The sequence below is a fragment of the Fusarium verticillioides genome, chromosome 2 (genome assembly GCF_000149555.1).
Source record: "Fusarium verticillioides 7600 chromosome 2, whole genome shotgun sequence".
Taxonomy (NCBI): Eukaryota; Fungi; Ascomycota; class Sordariomycetes; order Hypocreales; family Nectriaceae; genus Fusarium; species Fusarium verticillioides.
The window spans coordinates 800,676-817,981 of NC_031676.1; the positions used below are offsets into that span (position 1 = coordinate 800,676).

At 50.0% G+C, this 17,306-nt stretch overlaps 6 protein-coding genes across 16 annotated transcripts; all 6 read right to left on the reverse strand.

The window, feature by feature from the left end:
- Window positions 1-71: 71 nt before the first annotated feature.
- FVEG_06081 (Pro-apoptotic serine protease NMA111) lies at window positions 72-4,095 on the reverse strand. Its single transcript, XM_018894323.1, has 4 exons — window positions 3,249-4,095; window positions 2,998-3,194; window positions 638-2,935; window positions 72-582 (listed from the first exon to the last, which is right to left on the reverse strand). The coding sequence occupies exons 1-4, from the start codon at window positions 3,581-3,583 to the stop codon at window positions 374-376; spliced, it is 3,039 nt and encodes a 1,012-aa protein (XP_018751368.1). The 5' UTR covers window positions 3,584-4,095; the 3' UTR covers window positions 72-373.
- A 239-nt stretch (window positions 4,096-4,334) lies between these two features.
- Window positions 4,335-6,703, reverse strand: FVEG_06082 (hypothetical protein). Its single transcript, XM_018894324.1, has 5 exons — window positions 6,186-6,703; window positions 5,930-6,139; window positions 5,719-5,876; window positions 5,140-5,664; window positions 4,335-5,087 (listed from the first exon to the last, which is right to left on the reverse strand). Exons 1-5 carry the CDS (start codon window positions 6,580-6,582, stop codon window positions 4,791-4,793), a joined length of 1,587 nt encoding a protein of 528 aa, XP_018751369.1. The 5' UTR covers window positions 6,583-6,703; the 3' UTR covers window positions 4,335-4,790.
- A 237-nt stretch (window positions 6,704-6,940) lies between these two features.
- On the reverse strand, window positions 6,941-7,895 carry FVEG_06083 (hypothetical protein). Its single transcript, XM_018894325.1, has 4 exons — window positions 7,834-7,895; window positions 7,584-7,779; window positions 7,425-7,520; window positions 6,941-7,369 (listed from the first exon to the last, which is right to left on the reverse strand). Exons 1-4 carry the CDS (start codon window positions 7,879-7,881, stop codon window positions 7,266-7,268), a joined length of 444 nt encoding a protein of 147 aa, XP_018751370.1. The 5' UTR covers window positions 7,882-7,895; the 3' UTR covers window positions 6,941-7,265.
- Window positions 7,896-8,591: 696 nt separating this feature from the next.
- Window positions 8,592-12,492, reverse strand: FVEG_06084 (hypothetical protein). The gene is made up of 4 exons (XM_018894326.1): window positions 11,942-12,492; window positions 10,863-11,888; window positions 10,786-10,813; window positions 8,592-10,467 (listed from the first exon to the last, which is right to left on the reverse strand). Exons 1-4 carry the CDS (start codon window positions 12,027-12,029, stop codon window positions 9,135-9,137), a joined length of 2,475 nt encoding a protein of 824 aa, XP_018751371.1. The 5' UTR covers window positions 12,030-12,492; the 3' UTR covers window positions 8,592-9,134.
- Window positions 12,493-12,850: 358 nt separating this feature from the next.
- On the reverse strand, window positions 12,851-14,264 carry FVEG_06085 (hypothetical protein). 2 transcript variants are annotated; one of them, XM_018894327.1, is made up of 3 exons: window positions 13,826-14,264; window positions 13,234-13,766; window positions 12,851-13,173 (listed from the first exon to the last, which is right to left on the reverse strand). In XM_018894327.1, the coding sequence occupies exons 1-2, from the start codon at window positions 14,093-14,095 to the stop codon at window positions 13,467-13,469; spliced, it is 570 nt and encodes a 189-aa protein (XP_018751372.1). In that variant the 5' UTR covers window positions 14,096-14,264; the 3' UTR covers window positions 12,851-13,173; window positions 13,234-13,466. The 2 variants fall into 2 exon arrangements, with proteins under 2 accessions (XP_018751372.1, XP_018751373.1); XM_018894328.1 differs by lacking the exon at window positions 12,851-13,173 and having other exon boundaries at window positions 13,184-13,766.
- Window positions 14,265-14,516: 252 nt separating this feature from the next.
- On the reverse strand, window positions 14,517-17,220 carry FVEG_06086 (hypothetical protein). 10 transcript variants are annotated; one of them, XM_018894329.1, is made up of 8 exons: window positions 16,959-17,212; window positions 16,489-16,596; window positions 16,252-16,393; window positions 15,711-16,144; window positions 15,340-15,661; window positions 15,081-15,290; window positions 14,887-15,028; window positions 14,517-14,836 (listed from the first exon to the last, which is right to left on the reverse strand). In XM_018894329.1, exons 1-8 carry the CDS (start codon window positions 16,969-16,971, stop codon window positions 14,771-14,773), a joined length of 1,437 nt encoding a protein of 478 aa, XP_018751374.1. In that variant the 5' UTR covers window positions 16,972-17,212; the 3' UTR covers window positions 14,517-14,770. The 10 variants fall into 10 exon arrangements, with proteins under 10 accessions (XP_018751374.1, XP_018751383.1, XP_018751376.1 ...); XM_018894338.1 differs by having other exon boundaries at window positions 15,711-16,393; window positions 16,959-17,220; XM_018894331.1 differs by having other exon boundaries at window positions 16,489-17,215.
- Window positions 17,221-17,306: the final 86 nt, after the last annotated feature.

Here is a 17,306-nt window from a genome sequence, read left to right on the forward strand (position 1 = left end):
GCTTCACCTCCATCATCCACATCCGGATCAAGCCGAAGCTCAAGACTTCAGGCAACCTCAATTATTCATGTCAGTGAAGGAAAACAGTAATTGTCAAGTATAGGCAGAAGCATTCTCCTTGCAATGCAAGGTCTTGTGATAATTAATGTACACCAATACTTCCATCCGTAAATATTGAGGTATACAGCTCGTCTATGTACCAATAGCCATCCCAGTTCAAAAGGCTATCTCATAGCTCCAGATGATCTCAAATAATAGAATCCTTCATCGCCATATAACGCCGTACCCTAATCCCAGTGATCCCAAATGAAGCCGTGGTGGTACACTCCCTCTGTCGGCGAGGGATCTGCAGCTCTACAAGCAGATGATGCATCTACTCCATATCGGCATCCTGTGCAACCGGTACTACACCATCAGTTGCCTCTCCCTTAAACACGTCGTTGCCTTCGTACGTGACTCTTCGCCATCCACAAGCCTCCTTGTCGTCCTTGATCCATTCCATCGTGGGGAAGTAGTGATCATTCTTCTTCATTGTGATCACCCACGGCACACAGTCAAAGGTTACAGCTTTGAGTCGGAAGTCTATTATATGTTAGCTTTCCAATTGCAAAATTCCCAGAAACAATGGTTGACTCACAAGTATTGTCGGGGATTTCTCGGGTCGCGGCAATGAAAGAGTCGAGATCGGGTGTAGGAGTACCATTCACATGAGTAATGAAGTTGGTTGGTGCAACACCGTACTGATAGGCAGGCGATCCACGAATTCGACTAGAGACGTAGACCTCACTGTGCAGCTTGCTGATCTGTTGTCGAACAGCCTGGTGGGGTCTATGAAGGATGGCACCACAGAAAGAAACGGCATGGTTTGTTTCCATGTCGTCTGCTGCCACTGTAGGAAGTTGTAGGTGCATCTCCTCACACTCTCGCACAATAACCGCGTCCAGCAACTCATGTGAGTACATCAAGTCAAAGTCAGAGATAGTAGTGCAAATCTTGCCGTTCAGCGTGAGGATGATATCTCCTTCGAGCAGAGATACTGGGTGGTTCTCGCGCTCAAAGGTTCGCTTGCTGACCATGAACAGTTGGTGATGAGATCGGTTGGTCTGGGTAACCTTCTTGATCCACTCATCGGAGACGCCCATGACGGATGCCTGAGCCATCTGGACTGATCTGAACTCGACGGACAAAATACGCAGCTTAGGGTTGATGCCCTTCTGAACCGACTCTACAACAGGGAGCAGAGTCTTGGTGCCAAGGCCCAGGTAGTACTCTTCGTCGCGTGACGTATGATGGGAACGCTCTCCCAGATACGACAGCCACAGAGCCTGGACAGTACCGTCCGGCGCGACAAGAACACCACTGTTGCATGTCGAACCGAGGTTGCTATCAATCGTGATAGCATCAACATTCACAGCACGATAGCGCGGGGCGCCCGAGTTGGCGGGAATGGCCACCGCAGTGATCTCGGTGACACTTGTAGATCCATGAACAACGCGCCCAATCCTATTGTAGCCGAGGAAATAGGTCTTGGCGCCTTGAGTGAGAACCTCGTTGCTCAGACGAGCGCTCATGACTGGCGCATCGACGAGTGAGGGATCGTACTGAATAATGGCGTAGTTCTGAAGGGGATGTAGAAAGACAACCTTGCCTTCAACAATGATTGAGTCAGCAATAGTGACAGTGATATCGCAAAGATCATACGGGACAATGGCCCTGGAGATCAGAACGAGACCCTTGTCTGCATCAATTACAAGACCCATACCCCAACGGCGGTTCTTAGGGAAACCGTCGAGTTTCAAGGGCATAGTGCAGTTGATGTGTACAAAACTGCGGATGAGGTCGGCAATGCCTTGGTGTGGCATGTGGTCCAGTTCAATAAAAGAGGCGGATCGTCGAGTGGGTGGAACAGGAGGCAATGGGTCTCCCAGGTCAGTGAAGTCCCAAACTCCCGACTCATCGTTTCGAACAGCAAGTTTCATCTTGGCCGCCCAGTGTCGGTCAATGTAGGCAACGGTGGTGTTGAGAGTGTGAAGGTCACGAAGGTGTTTGTAAGTGACAACAACTCGCGCGCGATCTGGGATTGTCTTCATTACTTGGATGAAAGTGTCAAGGTCTGGCACCTTCTTGTGGTCAATACTCTGAACAATCCAGCCGTTATCAGTGTTATCAAATCGGAATGAGCCAGCTGATTCGCAAACGTAGACGCCCTGGACAGCGACGGCATAGAGTCTTGCTTGCTGGTAGGACAAGTCGTGGAAGCTGGCGCCTGCCACTGAAACGAATCGGTCAGGGGTAATCTTGTGAAGATCTCCAACCTCAATCTCGACTTCCACGTCCTGTCCACCACGCTGGAGATGTAGCTTGATGGTTTCACCAACGCTCGAATCCATAATGTCGTCCAATCGAATAAACTGGGTGATAAGTTCGCCGTTGATCTTGATCAAAACGTCACCTTCCTCGATCTTCTTGTCTGAAGGGCCCCGGGGGAGGACAATCTCAGCTACAAGCATGTTGGTCTCCTCCGGAAACTTCTCACGCATGGCAGCCTCCCATTGAGGGCTCAATCCCAACCTTCTGCACTCATCGAAAGGCTTGAGAAGGAACTGGCACTGAATATCGCCACGTGTGACAGGCTTGCCGTTCTGAATGCATTGCAAAGCACGGAGTGGTCGATCCAATGGTAGAAAATAATCTGTCGAGGCTCCATCAGAACGACCGCCAGCTTGGAGTGCGACAGCGCAACCGTCTTTGTTCACGACAGGACTGCCAGAACTTCCTCCACTAGCAGCGGCGTTGGCCTGGTAGTAGCACGTGTTGAAATCGCTGTATCCCTCGCCATATTCCGGGGCATTTCGATCCAGGCGACTAATGATACCTGACAAGATACTTAGCTTTTCGCCAGCATCGTTACCGACGACTCGAATCTCGGTTCCAACTGTGCTTATTAGTAATGGTTCTCGGCCGTGATCGGAGTCGCGGGGTTCTTGGGGTCCTTACCCTTTGCGAGGTCGGGTCGCAGCTCTAAGCCATCAATGTGCATATACTTGATCGCCTTGGGATCGTATCGTAGAATACCAAAATCGTGAACGGGGTCGCGGTAGACGGGGTAACAGTCGACTTCTTCGTGGTTGTCGAAGACACAGTGGCCCCAGAAGGGACCGGCGCCGACAACGTGACGGTTGGTCAAGATGTATCTGCAGGGCCAGATTAGAGCCTCTTCTCAGTTGTTATAGGCAGAGATTACACACCCTTTCTCGGAGTCAACAACATAGCCCGTGGCTTCACTGGTCAAAGCAGAATCGGTATCGAAAGAGCAAGTCTGGCAGAACCTGATGGCGACAACGTTGCGCACCACCTTCTGGATTGTATCCTGCCACTCTCCTAAGCTCCCTGGTGTTCCAATATACATAGCGTGAGGGTGAAGTTCGTCGGTCATGTCTGAGCGGTCGTCAAATTCAACAATGTCTGGTGTGTTATCGTTTGGAGAATGTTTTCCGTTGACGGGTTTTTTGGAAGGAGGAGCTTCGTCTGGCGAGCCCGGGGCCTTTCTTTTAGCCCGGGCTGAAGAAGTTGCGCCATTCATGATTGTTTTGATTTTCTGTGATTTGCGATGGCAAACGCGACGACGACGTTGGTGAAGGAGAGCGCGGGTTTGGTTCGTGGTTAAAGGGGATCGAAAGTTGACAACGTCACAGAGAGAGACAGGGATCGCAAACAGTGACGGGACTGAGACAACAGCGCGGGTAACGACAGGCAAACAGAGATGACGGGAGGAAAGAGGGGGTTAGCGATTAAGTAGAGATGTAAGAAAATCAAAGAATGAGTTGATAAGGTAGGATTAAAAGGGTGAACTCATGAGGGCATGTGATGACAGAGAGGCCCAGGCTTGAGAGGGAGATGCGATGCGATGCAATCTGGGGAAAATTTTATGATGGCCTGGCCTCGAAAGTCCAGTCCAGTCGGTGATTGAGTGGATCAGCTGCAGCGGCGGGATTCCAAGGTTACAGGGGAAATCATACCCTCAAAAGCCGCTAAACGATGCAAGCGCCGTCATTCCCGCGGTGCCTAGGGTGCCTTCGGGTGCCCTTCAAGGTCTGACCCGGTCCCACTAGCCAGTAACTCCGCCCGAAAAGACAAAGAGGTTGTGGGTGTGGTCGAGTCGAGATGGTGTGCCACATAGAGACAATGGGGACGACAGATGACCAGTCAGATGGGGGGATGAGATGGTGGGCGATTGAGACTTTTGTACCTATTTTGCTCACCTAGATTGCCAATATCAAGCTTATGAGCCCTAGATCTCCGTATAATGCAACACATCGCAGACGACACCTGACCTTGTAAGTATGTGAGGGTCGTATTTAGATGAGACATGGGCTTACGACGACCTACAATATATCTCTAGAGTCATAGATAATTCGTATACAAGAGATAATTCAAATATACCTTATGGAGCACTGATTGACTGCTAGCAAAAGACAAACATCGTGTCTCACTGTTCCCCCTACTCGAGTCTCCTCACGTCTCACACATCTACCCAAAAACCACTGCTGTCCTCCCTCATGTAACCAAACCTGCATCATCTATAAGGGTCGCTCCTCGATCCACGAGGCCTTTCCATGTATGCATGTCCAAGACAGCCCGCTGCCGTCCGAGACACGGAAATAAACGTGGAGGGTTCCCAACCCACAAGATCCTGTGCTATCCTATCATTGTTGCACTGCTTCCCGATCCAGGTGACCACCAACGTGTCTCGTGCGATCCTCTCTTGCATATGCATATCATACAAACATTCAGAGCCCCTCTCTTCGCCTCGACGGCCCAGACTCGAACAGCTCGTCGATCGTTGCCTGCTGCTTCTCCGGAGACATGCAGGTAGGCCAGTGGACGAGATGTCCTCGTCGCTTCTTGACAAAGGAGCTGTACAGGAGCCATGCGAAGAATACAGCTGTGACGCTGAGTGCTGTTGGGTTGTGGAACTGACTGGGTGACGAGAATATGATGGTCGACGTGTATGAACACATCTCGAACACATTTTGCCAACTTGCTTCCACAGCAGAAAAGGCTCCTCGTTTCTCTGCCTCAACTTCCTGCAATGCATGGTCAGCAAAGTTCCTCAACTCACACCACAGCAGAACTAACCTCTTGAACAATGACCTGCGCAGACAGATCTACCCCCCAAAGTCCGATCCGGCTCAACATTGAACCACAGACAAGTCCCAGCGTCGATACCAGGACGTTGTCAGCATATCGCCAGAATATCGATACACCGACAGCCAAACACCCCAGTTCCCAGCTGAGGAACCAAAGACCGGCACGAACAGGTCCAATTCTCTTCATTAGCCACGGACCAATCCATGTAGCGAGAACCTCAAGAGTAACCGAGACTGTCCTCATTGCAGCAATCTGAGCTGAAGTATATCCACTCGCTAACAAATATGTAACCATGACTCCACCAAAAGACAAAACTGTGCAGTAAAGAAGCGCTATTGAGAATGAGGGTGCAAATGCAGGGTGCGTAAAGTAAAGTCGAAGATCGCTAAATGTCTTCTGTATAGCCTTTTTAAATGACATCCAGGCATTCTGACGAGTCTGCTGTTCTTCATTCTGTGGTACAATAGGGGGCGTAGTCTTTGGCTGCTGTAGTTCTGGTACTTGATAATAGACCTGTCTAGGTTAGAGGAGATCATGTTGAGGTTGTATGAGTCGTATATGACTTACTTTAGCAATGGTGAAATACTCAACAACAACTGAAGCACAGTTCATGGCTAAGTTGACAAGAATGGCTGTTTCTGTGGAAACACCATCTAGTATGCCTATGAAGAAAGGTCCAAGTAGCTTACAAACAAGGTCAATTCGCCTCATTTGCGAGTTCATGGCTATAAGCAAGGTATATTAGTAACATCCATAAGTTATTTGAGGGGAAACATACTTCTAAGTGCAGTAGTATCTGAGTGTGCCACAACAATAACCCAATCTCTTTCCACTGACACAAGATTCATGATAGCTGCCAGTTTCTCAATGCATGCCATGAAGATCAAGGCTGCAAGCAAGCCGACCCGCAGCTCATCTGAAGGGCTATCATGCCTACTGAGGATGAAAAATATGATGCATGAGGCAGCAACAACAAGTCGCTGTGAGACTACTCGGGTTAGGGTCACTGGTCATCGAGGCTTCTAAAGACCTACCGATGGACAGTCTCACCGTATTAAGGCGGTCTTTCCGGTCGATATAACTCCCGACCCATGACGACAACGTAATCGCAGAAGCACCTCTCACTATCGAGTATATCGCAAGGGGCATCAAGGTTCCAGGAAATATCGATGCGAGATATAAGACGCTGCCGAATTCGAAGACGCGTGAGTTCCATGTTGAGAGGGTATGAGATATATAGAGCCTTCGCGCGCTTCGGCTGAGCGTCCATTCGGGGTCGGTATGACTATTGTTACTAGTAGGGCTTTCATTACTGCTGCTGATTTGGCTTAATGATTGATACTGCGAATGAATGACACCAGTTGATGAGGTCGGTGATGTTGCTAGTAGAGGCGCCGTTTCTGCGTCTTCGACACCGGTAGCTGAAGCCATGATCGTCAATTCCTCAATTCTTCAATCTAGCAAGCAATCACATCAGTACTAAACAGGGAGACACTTGAGGAAACTTTGGAATTATATATAAAGTAAAGTTGAGTCTATTAATTGAAGGTTGTTGAGGAATGGCCAATCGCTAACTAGCATCTCGCCTGATTCTTGGTTGTCGGGTTCTTTAAATGCCGGCTCCATCACGATCTACTCCGTAGCAGCCCCCACAATCCGACCTAACGTTAGAGTCGGCCCAATCCCGATCGACTTCACCTAGAAAGGCAATATCTAGGCGACTACATCAAACAAACACTTCTTTATGCTTGCAATATCTATTATTGGAGACCTGCAATAACATTGTTTTCGTGCTACTAGGAAGTCAGTGTCGGGGTCGGAAAGGCATCGCAACTTTCTAGCTAGGACTTCCTCAATCATCACACATCCAAAGACTCTAGAAATATTGCAGAGGCAGTATATGTTTCTCAGCTCATACGAATACCAGCTTCCATAGTCACCCATGTAGAATATATATGGAGCTCTTCTGCTGTCCCCCGGCTAGATGTCCACTAACACCTTTTCATCTGAGTTCTAGCAGATAGCATCAATAGGTAGTTGAGATTCCCTTCTTCCTGTCTCCTCTGAAAGTTTGGCGATGACGTTCTCCGGCACCATAGAGAAAAGATGGGAAGCTAGATCTCTCCAGTGACATTGTTATCGTCGTCCATCTCCTCATCTTTGACGGTGGCGTCGCTGAGCTCCTTCTTGACGGCCTTGGGCTCACTGTCGGGGGTCTCTGTTACTAGTGTTAGTAAAAGGCTTGATATGAGGGCCAGGTAGGGTCGACTTACTAGGAGCGCGACGCTTACGAGGGGTCACCTTGGGCGTCTCGTAGGCATCCTCTTCATCGGATCCGCCTTTCTTGGGTTTGGGGACCCGCTTGCGAGCTAGATGAAGGGGTTAGTTAGTCTACTAGAATATCACGACTAGAAGGGGGGCATATGACTTACGAGTCACCTTCTTAGCAGGAGTTGAAGGAGAGCTTCCATCGGTTGACTGGGCCTTGAAGGCCTCGATCTTTTTGTTGAAAAATGTCCACTGATTCTGGAGACTCTTGACGGTGCGCCCCTCCATGTTGATCTCCGACCAGTTGATGGACTTGCCCTCGGGCTTCAACTGGGCGATGATACGCAGAAGAAGCTCGTTCTGTTGCAGTTGTTAGACCCCTTGCAGATAGTCGGGGATATGATTGGGACTTACCTTCGCCTCATCGGTCCAGGCGTTGGGCTTCACAGCAGCGTCAGACATTGTGTCAATTATCTGTGTCGATCTTCTGGGATGAAAGAAGTAAGGGTGGTGCCGAGCGCTTCAAGATAAAGCGCAGATGAGAAGAAACGGTAGGTCCTAGCAAAGATTTTGCAGATAAACCGCAGACGTGAGGATGTGAAGGTGTGAGGTGAGAAGATGGAAGAAGAAGGGAACTCCTAAATCTGTTAACGGGAGAACTTAAATCCTAGAAAGCCGAAGTAAGGATGTGAGAAGGCGTTTGAATAGAAGAGATGAAAGTGTTGAAAGGTAGTAAACAAAAGGACACCCCCTCACTAGACAATTGCAGAAAAGCAAACGGCTCCTACAAAAGATCAGACGAAACGGCCATTGCAATGAACCACCCAACGCACTCCGATTGTAGTCCGAGGGTCACCAGCAAACGGATACAAGAGAGGAACAATAAGATGAATAACAACTAGAACTTACCTATTGCGTTGCTGAAGCTAGCAAGACTGTTCTTTGTAAGGATAAAGAACCTGTTGACTGAAGGGTTTGGTGAGCAGGGACGAGCCAAGCTTGTTCTTCTGCCTCGTATGTAAGAAAAAGATGTGAAGAAGAGAAGGAGAGAGAGAAAGGCAGAAAACATGGAGGATGGGAATTATATAGCTCTCACGATCTCAGAGAGAGAGAGAGGGCAGCGGATGAATCACGCACGAAGGTTCTCAAATCTCAAATCTCACAACCCGAGCCAGGGGCAAGTGCACTGCCGCGGTGAATCTGCCAGTGCCAGACACTGCCAAAGCCTTGAGAGGTATCATCTCGTCTATTTCTATGGTTAACTCGTGCCAGCATATACACGTCCTAGGATTCCCATCTCCAAAGACCAAATCGCTGATGCCCGTGAAGCTCCGGTCTCGTCTGTAGCGAGAACGCCCTTGATGCAAATCGCCCAGTTGCCACTGCCTAGTAATCAACGACAAAAACCACTATCAAACGTAACACATCGCAATGCAATGCAATGTAACATAACTGCCAGCTCCACGCACCATATGCTTACATCGCGCCTGTTGCCTCCCAGATCCAGAACCTGCTATCCTCGTCATCTTGTGGACTCCTGTAGAAACCCCGAAAAATCACTCTGTATCGCGTTGCTATATGTGATATCCTCTCCAGTGATCGACAGCTAAGTAGTTAGTCTTCTTGGTATCCCATGTTGACGATTGAAAAAAGACATTCAGACGAAATTCGACCCAATCCATAAACTGTCAACTCCGCAAAGCAAAACCAATCAATTACTTCATCTTAATTCGAAACGCCATGAATTCTCGGAATCGGTGCTCATGCTCCTCACATGCAGCTGCCCAGCGTCGACGAACATCCATATCCTGTTCGAGCCAGTTGTAATACTCCTGAATGTCAGCATCACCCCGGTTCTCCAAGAATGAATACCCCTTTTCTTCCCGGGTACGAGTGATGTGCGACTTTCGGGTGGCAAAATGGTCGACGACTTGGGCGTTGAACGTGTCCCATTGCTTCAAGTATTGCTCAAAGTCTTTGACATATGTCTCCCAAGTGAGCGCGCTCGGCTTAACGCCGTTGACAGTAGCCGCAGCTGGGATTTGGGGAGCAGTAGGTGCTGTCGGAAAGATCAATGGGTGGACCTTGGGTAGCTTCATTGGAATCTGAGGCGCTGCTTTGCTTTCAAAGGGTAAATTGTCCTTCAGGTCAGAGAAAGACTTCAAGCCGGAACTCTGTTGAGTGAATGGTGCTACATTTCTGAGGTCTGCCAAGCTTGCTTGGAACTCTTCGCTATCTTCAGATCCCATGTTGTTCGGATTGAATGCCTTTACGGGACTCTCAGGTCTGTGCTCGTTACCATTGACAGTGTCAACATTGCCAGGTCGCCACTCGGGTCTGGTGGGTTCGACGTGGATGTTTCGGGCAGCATGCGGAGCAGGTACCGCTCCCGGAGCCTGGTTTGTTCCAACGGGTTGCTGAGGTTGGTTCACAGGCTGGGCAGGCTGTGGTGAAGGCGTAGTCTGAACTGGCTGGGGCGAAGGTACCTTGGGGGGTCGAGGTGGCGGCATGGAAGACGGCGCAGGAGGAGTATCTATGTCCATAGCCTGGGGACTCTCAGCAGCAGGTGGTCCTTCTTGCACCTTTCGGCCACGCCATTCCAATACCTCATCTTCGCTGCTGCTGTCGTCCACAAGATTGACATAGCTTGTTGTCTTGGCCGCCTTCGGCTTTCGTGAGGTTGCTCGTGTAGACCGCGTGGGAGATACAGACTTTGAGGGCTGAGGAACAAATGTTTGAGGACCAAAGTCCCAACCTGCAGGGTTAAAGGCCGACTCGGGCTTAGCAGAGTCGGATTTCTCAGCATCAGACATGAAACTTGGTGTACTCTTGCCGCTCATTGGGGGACGCATGCCAGGGGATTGGCGGCCTGGCTTTCGGGGCCTACTTGGGCTGCCCTGTTCAGCTCCACCAGCATTGAACTCCCATGCAGCAGCATCTTCTTCGTCAGCGAAACTAGTGTTAATATTGTCAGTACTTCGTCGGGAGAACCGATGGTGGTCAGGTGATGTCCGTGAGAAAGTGTCATCATTGACAGGGAAACTAAAGCTGTGCGAGCAGACTTTGTTAGCACAATTCGGCATGCCGGGGGTTTTAGAGTCGCGGTCTTGGAGCTTCGGCTTCTTAGCAGGGCTGTCAGGACTCGCATTGTTGATGAGTTGCCGTAAGAGCTCCTGTTGCTGCCGCTCAAACGGAGTCAACTGATGTGTTGAATCCTGTCTACCACTAGGCGACGACTGAGAAGGCTTGAAAGGAATTTCATATAGGCAATGATTCCCCAAGGAATCATACCCGTGGTGACCACGACACTTGTTGGAACTCTTCAGGATTGGGCGGCTGGATGTTGTAGAAAATGGATTGGCATACATTGTTGGGCCACCAGGTGAATCAATTGCTGTCTCATAATTAGTAATAAGATGCTTAAATTGACGGCTTTCACTGACGCTTATCATTTGCGGGAAACTCGGTGGCCTGCTGGCTAGGTCCCAGCGGAACACTCTTGAAGCCACTGCGAGTTTTCTTCAACGGCGCCTTAGGGCGGTCTGCCGGGTCCCGAGGTATCGAAGGTTGTTCAGGAGCCTCATCATTCAAAGGAACGTCCTGAGCCTTTCCACCCTTCGGTGTACTGGCGCTGCGTTGTCGGCTGGCGAAAATGAAAGGTTCCTTTTTAGAGGCAGATTGGCCTTGGCGAGTGGCTTCCCGAGTACTCTTAGCCCGGGTTATTGAGATGCCATCGAATGGGTTAGTCTTTTCGCCTCCGTTTGACGACGCATAAGGAGTGCTTTGTCGGGGGTCGACTGTGCTGTCTTGGTCTCTAAATTGGCTTAACGGATCAGGCATCGCAGTTGGAGGCGGCCGTTGGGGAATAGGAGGTGGTTCTTGTTGTGGAATGTCAGAGCCAAATCGCTGTGCATATCGTTCCGAAGCAGGTCTCGAGCTGTAGTTGCTACTTGATACGGGTGGCTCATCGCCCCCTGCTGTCCGAGGATGGAAGCCTGTCTTTCGTGCACCAAATGAGGCTTCTTGACGTTGTCTGGCAGATTCAGTCCGTGGTGGCGGAGGGGGAGGGGGAGGTCGTGGTTGGTCGTTCGCTTTGGCAGATGCACCCTTTCGCATGTTTTCAAATGCTCGGGCAGCATTCTTCTTCGATTCGGCATCTGATGCTGTATACTGCTTTGCAGTTGGAGGAACTCCCGTAGAAAAGCGTTGCCATCTTTGTGCGCCCGATGGCGGAGCTCGAGGATTTGCATTGTTGCGTCGAGGAGGGGGCGGATACTGGGCGCTGACATTTGACCACGGGTTGCCCTTAACACCCGAAGCACCTGGAAATCTACCACGCCCTCGCAAAGCATCGTGCTTGGCCTTCTGTTCAGGGTCGGAAAGAATTTCGTGCGCCGTTTGAATGATCTGGAACTGTGTGTTCACTTCTGCCTCTCGTCCAGGATTACGATCTGGATGATATTTGAGAGCTACAATTCGTGTCAGCGGCTGTACGAAAAGCAAGAGCTTCGTTGGTCTGTACCAAGTTTCCGATATTGTTTTCGAATTTCCGCAGCGTCTGCCGTCGGCGGCAGCTCTAAGTCTGCATAGTAGTCTCGGGGTGTACCCATCGTGATGAAAGGGCCCCGATCCACTGGTAATTAGGTTCACGCAACCTCAAGAAATGAACTTGTACTCTTGAAGGGTTCGGGTATCAACAATCGAATAGTTTGTGGAAATGCATGAAGGCTGTCTTCGGTATCGTTTGTATCGGGTGGCGTTTCAGGTCCACGAGGGACTTGTCGTTGTTGTCTGGATGTAGGCGGAGCTCAGGTGAATGAACGGGTGAAGTCGAAGGGTGATACACTTGAACTACCAGGACCCTAGTTCACGAGGCCGCGTTGAATGGCTGTGGCTCAGCTCCAGAGATCTTTAGACCCTGAATTTGGCGGCAGATGTTTCGTAACGCCTCTTTTGAGGTGGCTTTGCAAAGAAGTGATCTTGGAATGCGGTAATTAATCTTGTTCCTGAATTTGGAACCTGTTGGCGCAGCTGAAGCAGATTCCTGTCAGAGTATCATTCGGTTGCTGGCGCATGAGGTGTGTAGAAGAAAACAAACATGTGGCGGGGTCCTGTATTTGTACCAGCAACCACCTCAACCCCAGAACCCCACTAACTTTAGTGCCTAGGTACCTTAGTAGAGACTCCAGCTGCTATTGTCTACAACTCCAACAATGAGCTATCTATCATCCGAGTTAGTTAAGTTATGTGATTCATATTACTATTCCAGTGAGAGAAAGTGTTCCATCAGATGGTCTCTCTGTCTAGTCTGTAAGATATTGAGTTTATGGTATTCCTGTTAATAAATCTTGAGATGTCCATGCTCATATAGCTTCAACTGGACCCCTAAAGCTTTGGGTTACCCCAGTCACGCACAGGAACACAGGCCAATCTTGAATTTCGCTTTGGTTGTATCCGGAGGCCTTCTGGCACTTCTAGAGCTGCGCTAGTTCGTTGCTAGACATTCATTTCCTGACAATCTCCCGAGACCATCGCCACAAAGCCACGCAAGCACTGCCACATCTCTGACTATCAGCTTCACATGAGGCTTGGCTGGTAGGTGTAAATCTCAGAACAGATCTGAGAAACAGGTGAAGTTAGAGTGAAATATTTTTGAGTACTAGATAAGTGTTTTAGTGTTATTAGACCTATGACAGATATTCAGGCAAAGCGGCATCTTAAGTCTCTGGTGGCAACATGGCAACACTGCTTGAACTGTTTGGGCATGTGATCAACAGATAATCGATGTGTAGTAGAGCCGGGTTGGTGGCTTACATGCAGAAGCGTTGATGCAGATCTTACAACTCGATATACAAGCACCTTAGATTCTTGCACTGGATAACCTAGTATCTTTACAAATACAGGATTGTCTAAACATGAGTATCATGGAAGAAAGCAGGACACTCGTCCCCATCAAAATGGCACGCGACATGACACCACCGTCAAAACAATACAATGCTTGGCCACCTTGGTATCTACTAAGTTATATCATGCGTCTTTGTATCCTATCAGCTCCCCTGAGCTGCCTTCTCAGCCGCGAGCTTAGCCTCCATCTTCCTCCGCGCCGCAAGAATCATCTCATCCCTCCTCCTCTGCAGCGAAGCTTGCCTCTCGTCTCTGTTTGAGCTCCATCCCTTGCCCTTGACATCCTGCTCCTCCTGCGACGCAGTATCCAACTTGTCCTTGAGGTTATACCGGGTGATAAGATTCGGCTGCGCTGGCTTATCCGGCTGTCGAGATGCCGTCGCTGCGCTGCTGCTCGGTGCGGACTGGCCCGGAGGGGGCGGCGGTTGGAAAGTCACGGGGGGCTAGTGGTGATACTTGTCAGCAAGAGACCTGAAAGGGCAATAGCACAGGTTCAGCATACCGTGTCCAGTCGTCCTGCTAGTATTCGCTCTGTCGTGCTCTGGATGTTTCCTCCGTTGCGCTGGAGATCCCATAGAATACTCCGTCGATCCGCCTGCGGAAACATTTGCTGTATTCTCTCGACCGCAATTTCTCTTGACCGGAGGAAAGCTTCAGGGGATCGTGTGGGCTGAGGTGGCGACGGTCCTCCAAAGAACAGATATCGTATTATCAATCCCGAGACGACCAGGATGGCCAGTAGATATGGCAATGAGATTTGGTCGTCCGCCATGATGTATGAGCCGCAAGGAAGAGGCGGACGTGTGAAGGAATTATAGGAGGGCTACACAAGTTCGACCGAGAATAGGTGGCCGTCCAAGAAAGATGCCGAGATGAAGATAAGTATGTACAGTTGTAGTCCCACGAGCTAGAGACAGCTTCCATTGGGTCGTGGGTCGGTGGCATGAAATAAGCGTTGCTCTTACGGCAGCGAGCCCACCTAGAAAGACGGGGCGCTACGTCAAATTGCATGTGGGGAATCCTCGGCTAATCATGTCAATGACCGAACTTGATATGATTGATATCAGAACACAAGGATGCCTTCGGGCACATTCAGATTCTAATTCTTGTTAGTAGAATATCATGATTGAAGTCAAACCATAGCCTGTTATCCTATCCGGCCACGGTGGATTCCCAAACATGTCACAACATTCAAGGCAAACAGTCATTGCGCAGAACTGAAAAGCATCATTTATTGACACGACAGTCCGATATCCAGGCGATAAGCCAGCCCTCAGTGATGGAAGAGCGTTCATTCATAACCCAGGTCCGATCCCATCCCCACGAGAAACAGTTGCCCTGTCTTGATGCCGTAACGCCCCTTTATACGTTTCTCACGTATCAGTCACCCATGCACACCTGTTCCAAAGGAAATTCTCTCCAATCGTGGTGCTCAGTACTCCTCATATCAAGGCACAACCTGTGCCTGACCCAGTGTTGTATCTAGATCGCCATAGTGTAGAGTGAGTTCTTTCTGTGCGCTTGTTAGATGATATCGTCTAGAACCCTCCGAGATGCACATACACGCTCTTTGCGCCAGGAGTTCGTGTCCCAGACAACGTAATAGCCTCGCTCATGGTTAGGACTCAATATTTGAGGAGTCATGTGCTCGTCCTTGGTCAACCAGATCTGGTGTTTCTTGTGCCACCTCCAGTTTCGTGAATGTCTATCAACAAGTTAGCTGTTTTCAATAGGTGCACAAATAGGTTGTCGCCTACAGCTCAACTGCAGCCATTTGTTGCTTTACATCTGCCGTACAGCTGTAAAAGATCCAAAATAGCGTCTCTTCGTTGAAACTCTGAATTTTACTCTCGATAGGTTGCACATTTGTCACATTATAACAATCCGGCAATCGAAATCTTCCATTGGAAAGGACTGGCCGAGGAGGTGCGTCATCAAACAGCGAGTAGATCTGAGTCGAAAACAACCTGAGAAGCATGTTAGCAAGGCCTCATCGCTAGTCTTGAGAAGACAAACTCTTGAGAATTGATGTCAAGTCCCAGCGAGTTGGGGTCCATTCCCACAACCATCGCGTGGTAGTCAGGATAGTTGTTCATCAGCGTTGTCAAGCCCTTGAGACCCCACTTGTCAGATGCTGGCATACCCTCCAGAGGGTCAATGACGTCCTCAGTATCGAGTCTCTTTTGCATGGTTTGTGCCACATAATTTGTGGCGCTATAGTCCGCGTTGTTATAATCCGCTGCGTTAGAAGTATCGTCTGGCACCGCATCCTCCTTGGAAGACTTTTGCCGGGGCTCATCCAGGCCAGGAGGCTTGCCGTCTTGCGGTCTTGAAGAGCCTGGGAAAGTAAGCATTTGGAATCGCAGGCAATAAGGACAAAAACCGACCGGGGGCTCCAATGCCAGGCGGCGACCTGGCCTCATTTGCTCGACTGTTGGCCGACAATGCGTTCAGAAGACCATTCCCCCTATTGCTTGCCGTCGGTCCAGCGCCGGCGGCCTGAGAGCTGAAGCCCAGAGATGACATCAAGCTCGCCGTCCGATCTGACCCCATCTCGCCATTCGAGGTCTGATTCAGTGGTGGAAAGTCGTCAACGCTGCTTGATTGAGTTTGTTGTCCAATGTTGCCTTGGTTACCGAATCTGAACCCGCCCTGCCCTCTGGAAGAGGTGGGACTGAACATATCATCCTGGCCACCTTGCTGAGGGGTAGCTTGGTTGCGCGGACTGGGACCACCCAGGTTTCGCGATCCGGCTGTCGACCACATAGACGACTGGTTGGGGTTCGACATCTGCGCGTTGTTCGATAATGATGGGAATTCGCTAGACTGCATTAGCAAGCGCGTCATTGTGACCAGCTTCGATTCGAATAACTCAATACCAGAGAGGTATTGAAGCTCCGATGACGTGTGCCGCAGCCATATACGTACGATAGGTCGAGTGATGTTGCAGGTTGAGATCCCGACAAGCTCTGTGCGAAGCTCACGTTTCCACCAAGTTGACGAGCAGCGTTTTGGGGACCTGCTCCCGCCATGGGAACCCCTCCAAACGCCCAGCCAGAGTTGTTATTCCCTATATTTGTCGCCTGGTATTAGCCTTAGGCCGTCCTCGATGCGACCCAGCCAAAATAACAGCGCGGAGATCGCAATCACTTCTGAAGCGCATACCTAGTTTTCCGTTCGGTAATCGGCTCGTTCCTGCTCGTCCTGGTTGTTGGGGTTGCTGTTGACCTCCAAAGCCACCAGGCATCCCGCGGAGTGTCTGTGGCACTGCCCCTACGATTCGATGACATCGTCAGCGTTATCCTGTCATTGCTCGCTTGCTTGCTTATTGCTTGACCATCCAGACTCTGCCCATGGCAATCTCTCCGACATGCCCCCAGCCTGATCCTGATCCGCGTTTAGATCCATTGAAGCGATCGTGGCGACATCCGAACAAGGTCAATGAGGGTCGCGGAGGGGTTGAAAGCCGTCAAGGGAGTTTCACAAAGCTCGTGAGCGTAAGTGCTGGCGCACAGCTCTCTCTCGCGTGATGATGTGCCGAAAAAATACGAAAGATGACGAAGGTTTTTGCAGATTTCGCTGGCAGCGCGGGGTCTGGGCTGCGAAGGAATAACGTCGTGGGGGGTGCGTCCTACCTGGCCGATTCATGATTGACTATAGAGGTTTGTCGCGATCAACAAAGCGAGTATGCTGCTGGAATACAATGTTGTTAATTCGAAGTGTCGTAGCAAGAGGGTTCGTTCGGTGCGACGTCGATGCGTTTTTGTGCGGAGGTTGACAAAATGGTAGGGATGTTGTTTGTAGATGCGATCGTTTGCTTTCAGAGCTGGCCTTATTCGCCTGGGGCTTTAGGTTTGCTACCGGTTGGAGAAGGGCTCACTCACTGAGAGAGAAGGCTGGACTTGAATTGGAATGAGGTGGAATGGACGATGATCCGGGCGGGAATAAGTGGGGACTCTTCAACATCATGGCAAACATTGCCA

Excerpts from the sequence above, each read along its gene's own strand:
- FVEG_06081 (XM_018894323.1), bottom strand. The coding sequence starts at position 3,583 with ATGAATGGCGCAACTTCTTCAGCCCGGGCTAAAAGAAAGGCCCCGGGC. Across the intron at positions 2,936-2,997 it reads GCGACCCGACCTCGCAAAGG|TTGGAACCGAGATTCGAGTC; the intron begins GTAAGGACCCCA and ends TAATAAGCACAG. Across the intron at positions 583-637 it reads AGAAATCCCCGACAATACTT|ACTTCCGACTCAAAGCTGTA; the intron begins GTGAGTCAACCA and ends AACATATAATAG.
- FVEG_06082 (XM_018894324.1), bottom strand. The coding sequence starts at position 6,582 with ATGGCTTCAGCTACCGGTGTCGAAGACGCAGAAACGGCGCCTCTACTA. Across the intron at positions 6,140-6,185 it reads TACGGTGAGACTGTCCATCG|TCTCACAGCGACTTGTTGTT; the intron begins GTAGGTCTTTAG and ends TAACCCGAGTAG. Across the intron at positions 5,665-5,718 it reads AGTATTTCACCATTGCTAAA|GTCTATTATCAAGTACCAGA; the intron begins GTAAGTCATATA and ends TAACCTAGACAG.
- FVEG_06083 (XM_018894325.1), bottom strand. The coding sequence starts at position 7,881 with ATGTCTGACGCTGCTGTGAAGCCCAACGCCTGGACCGATGAGGCGAAG. Across the intron at positions 7,780-7,833 it reads CCTGGACCGATGAGGCGAAG|AACGAGCTTCTTCTGCGTAT; the intron begins GTAAGTCCCAAT and ends CAACTGCAACAG. Across the intron at positions 7,521-7,583 it reads TCCTGCTAAGAAGGTGACTC|CTCGCAAGCGGGTCCCCAAA; the intron begins GTAAGTCATATG and ends CCCTTCATCTAG.
- FVEG_06084 (XM_018894326.1), bottom strand. The coding sequence starts at position 12,029 with ATGGGTACACCCCGAGACTACTATGCAGACTTAGAGCTGCCGCCGACG. Across the intron at positions 10,814-10,862 it reads GTTTCCCGCAAATGATAAGC|CAATTGATTCACCTGGTGGC; the intron begins GTCAGTGAAAGC and ends ATTATGAGACAG. Across the intron at positions 10,468-10,785 it reads TCACCTGGTGGCCCAACAAT|CTTTAGTTTCCCTGTCAATG; the intron begins GTATGCCAATCC and ends CTGCTCGCACAG.
- FVEG_06085 (XM_018894327.1), bottom strand. The coding sequence starts at position 14,095 with ATGGCGGACGACCAAATCTCATTGCCATATCTACTGGCCATCCTGGTC. Across the intron at positions 13,767-13,825 it reads TAGCAGGACGACTGGACACG|CCCCCCGTGACTTTCCAACC; the intron begins GTATGCTGAACC and ends TATCACCACTAG.
- FVEG_06086 (XM_018894329.1), bottom strand. Across the intron at positions 16,394-16,488 it reads ATTACCGAACGGAAAACTAG|GGAATAACAACTCTGGCTGG; the intron begins GTATGCGCTTCA and ends CGACAAATATAG. Across the intron at positions 15,291-15,339 it reads CTTGACATCAATTCTCAAGA|GTTGTTTTCGACTCAGATCT; the intron begins GTTTGTCTTCTC and ends CATGCTTCTCAG.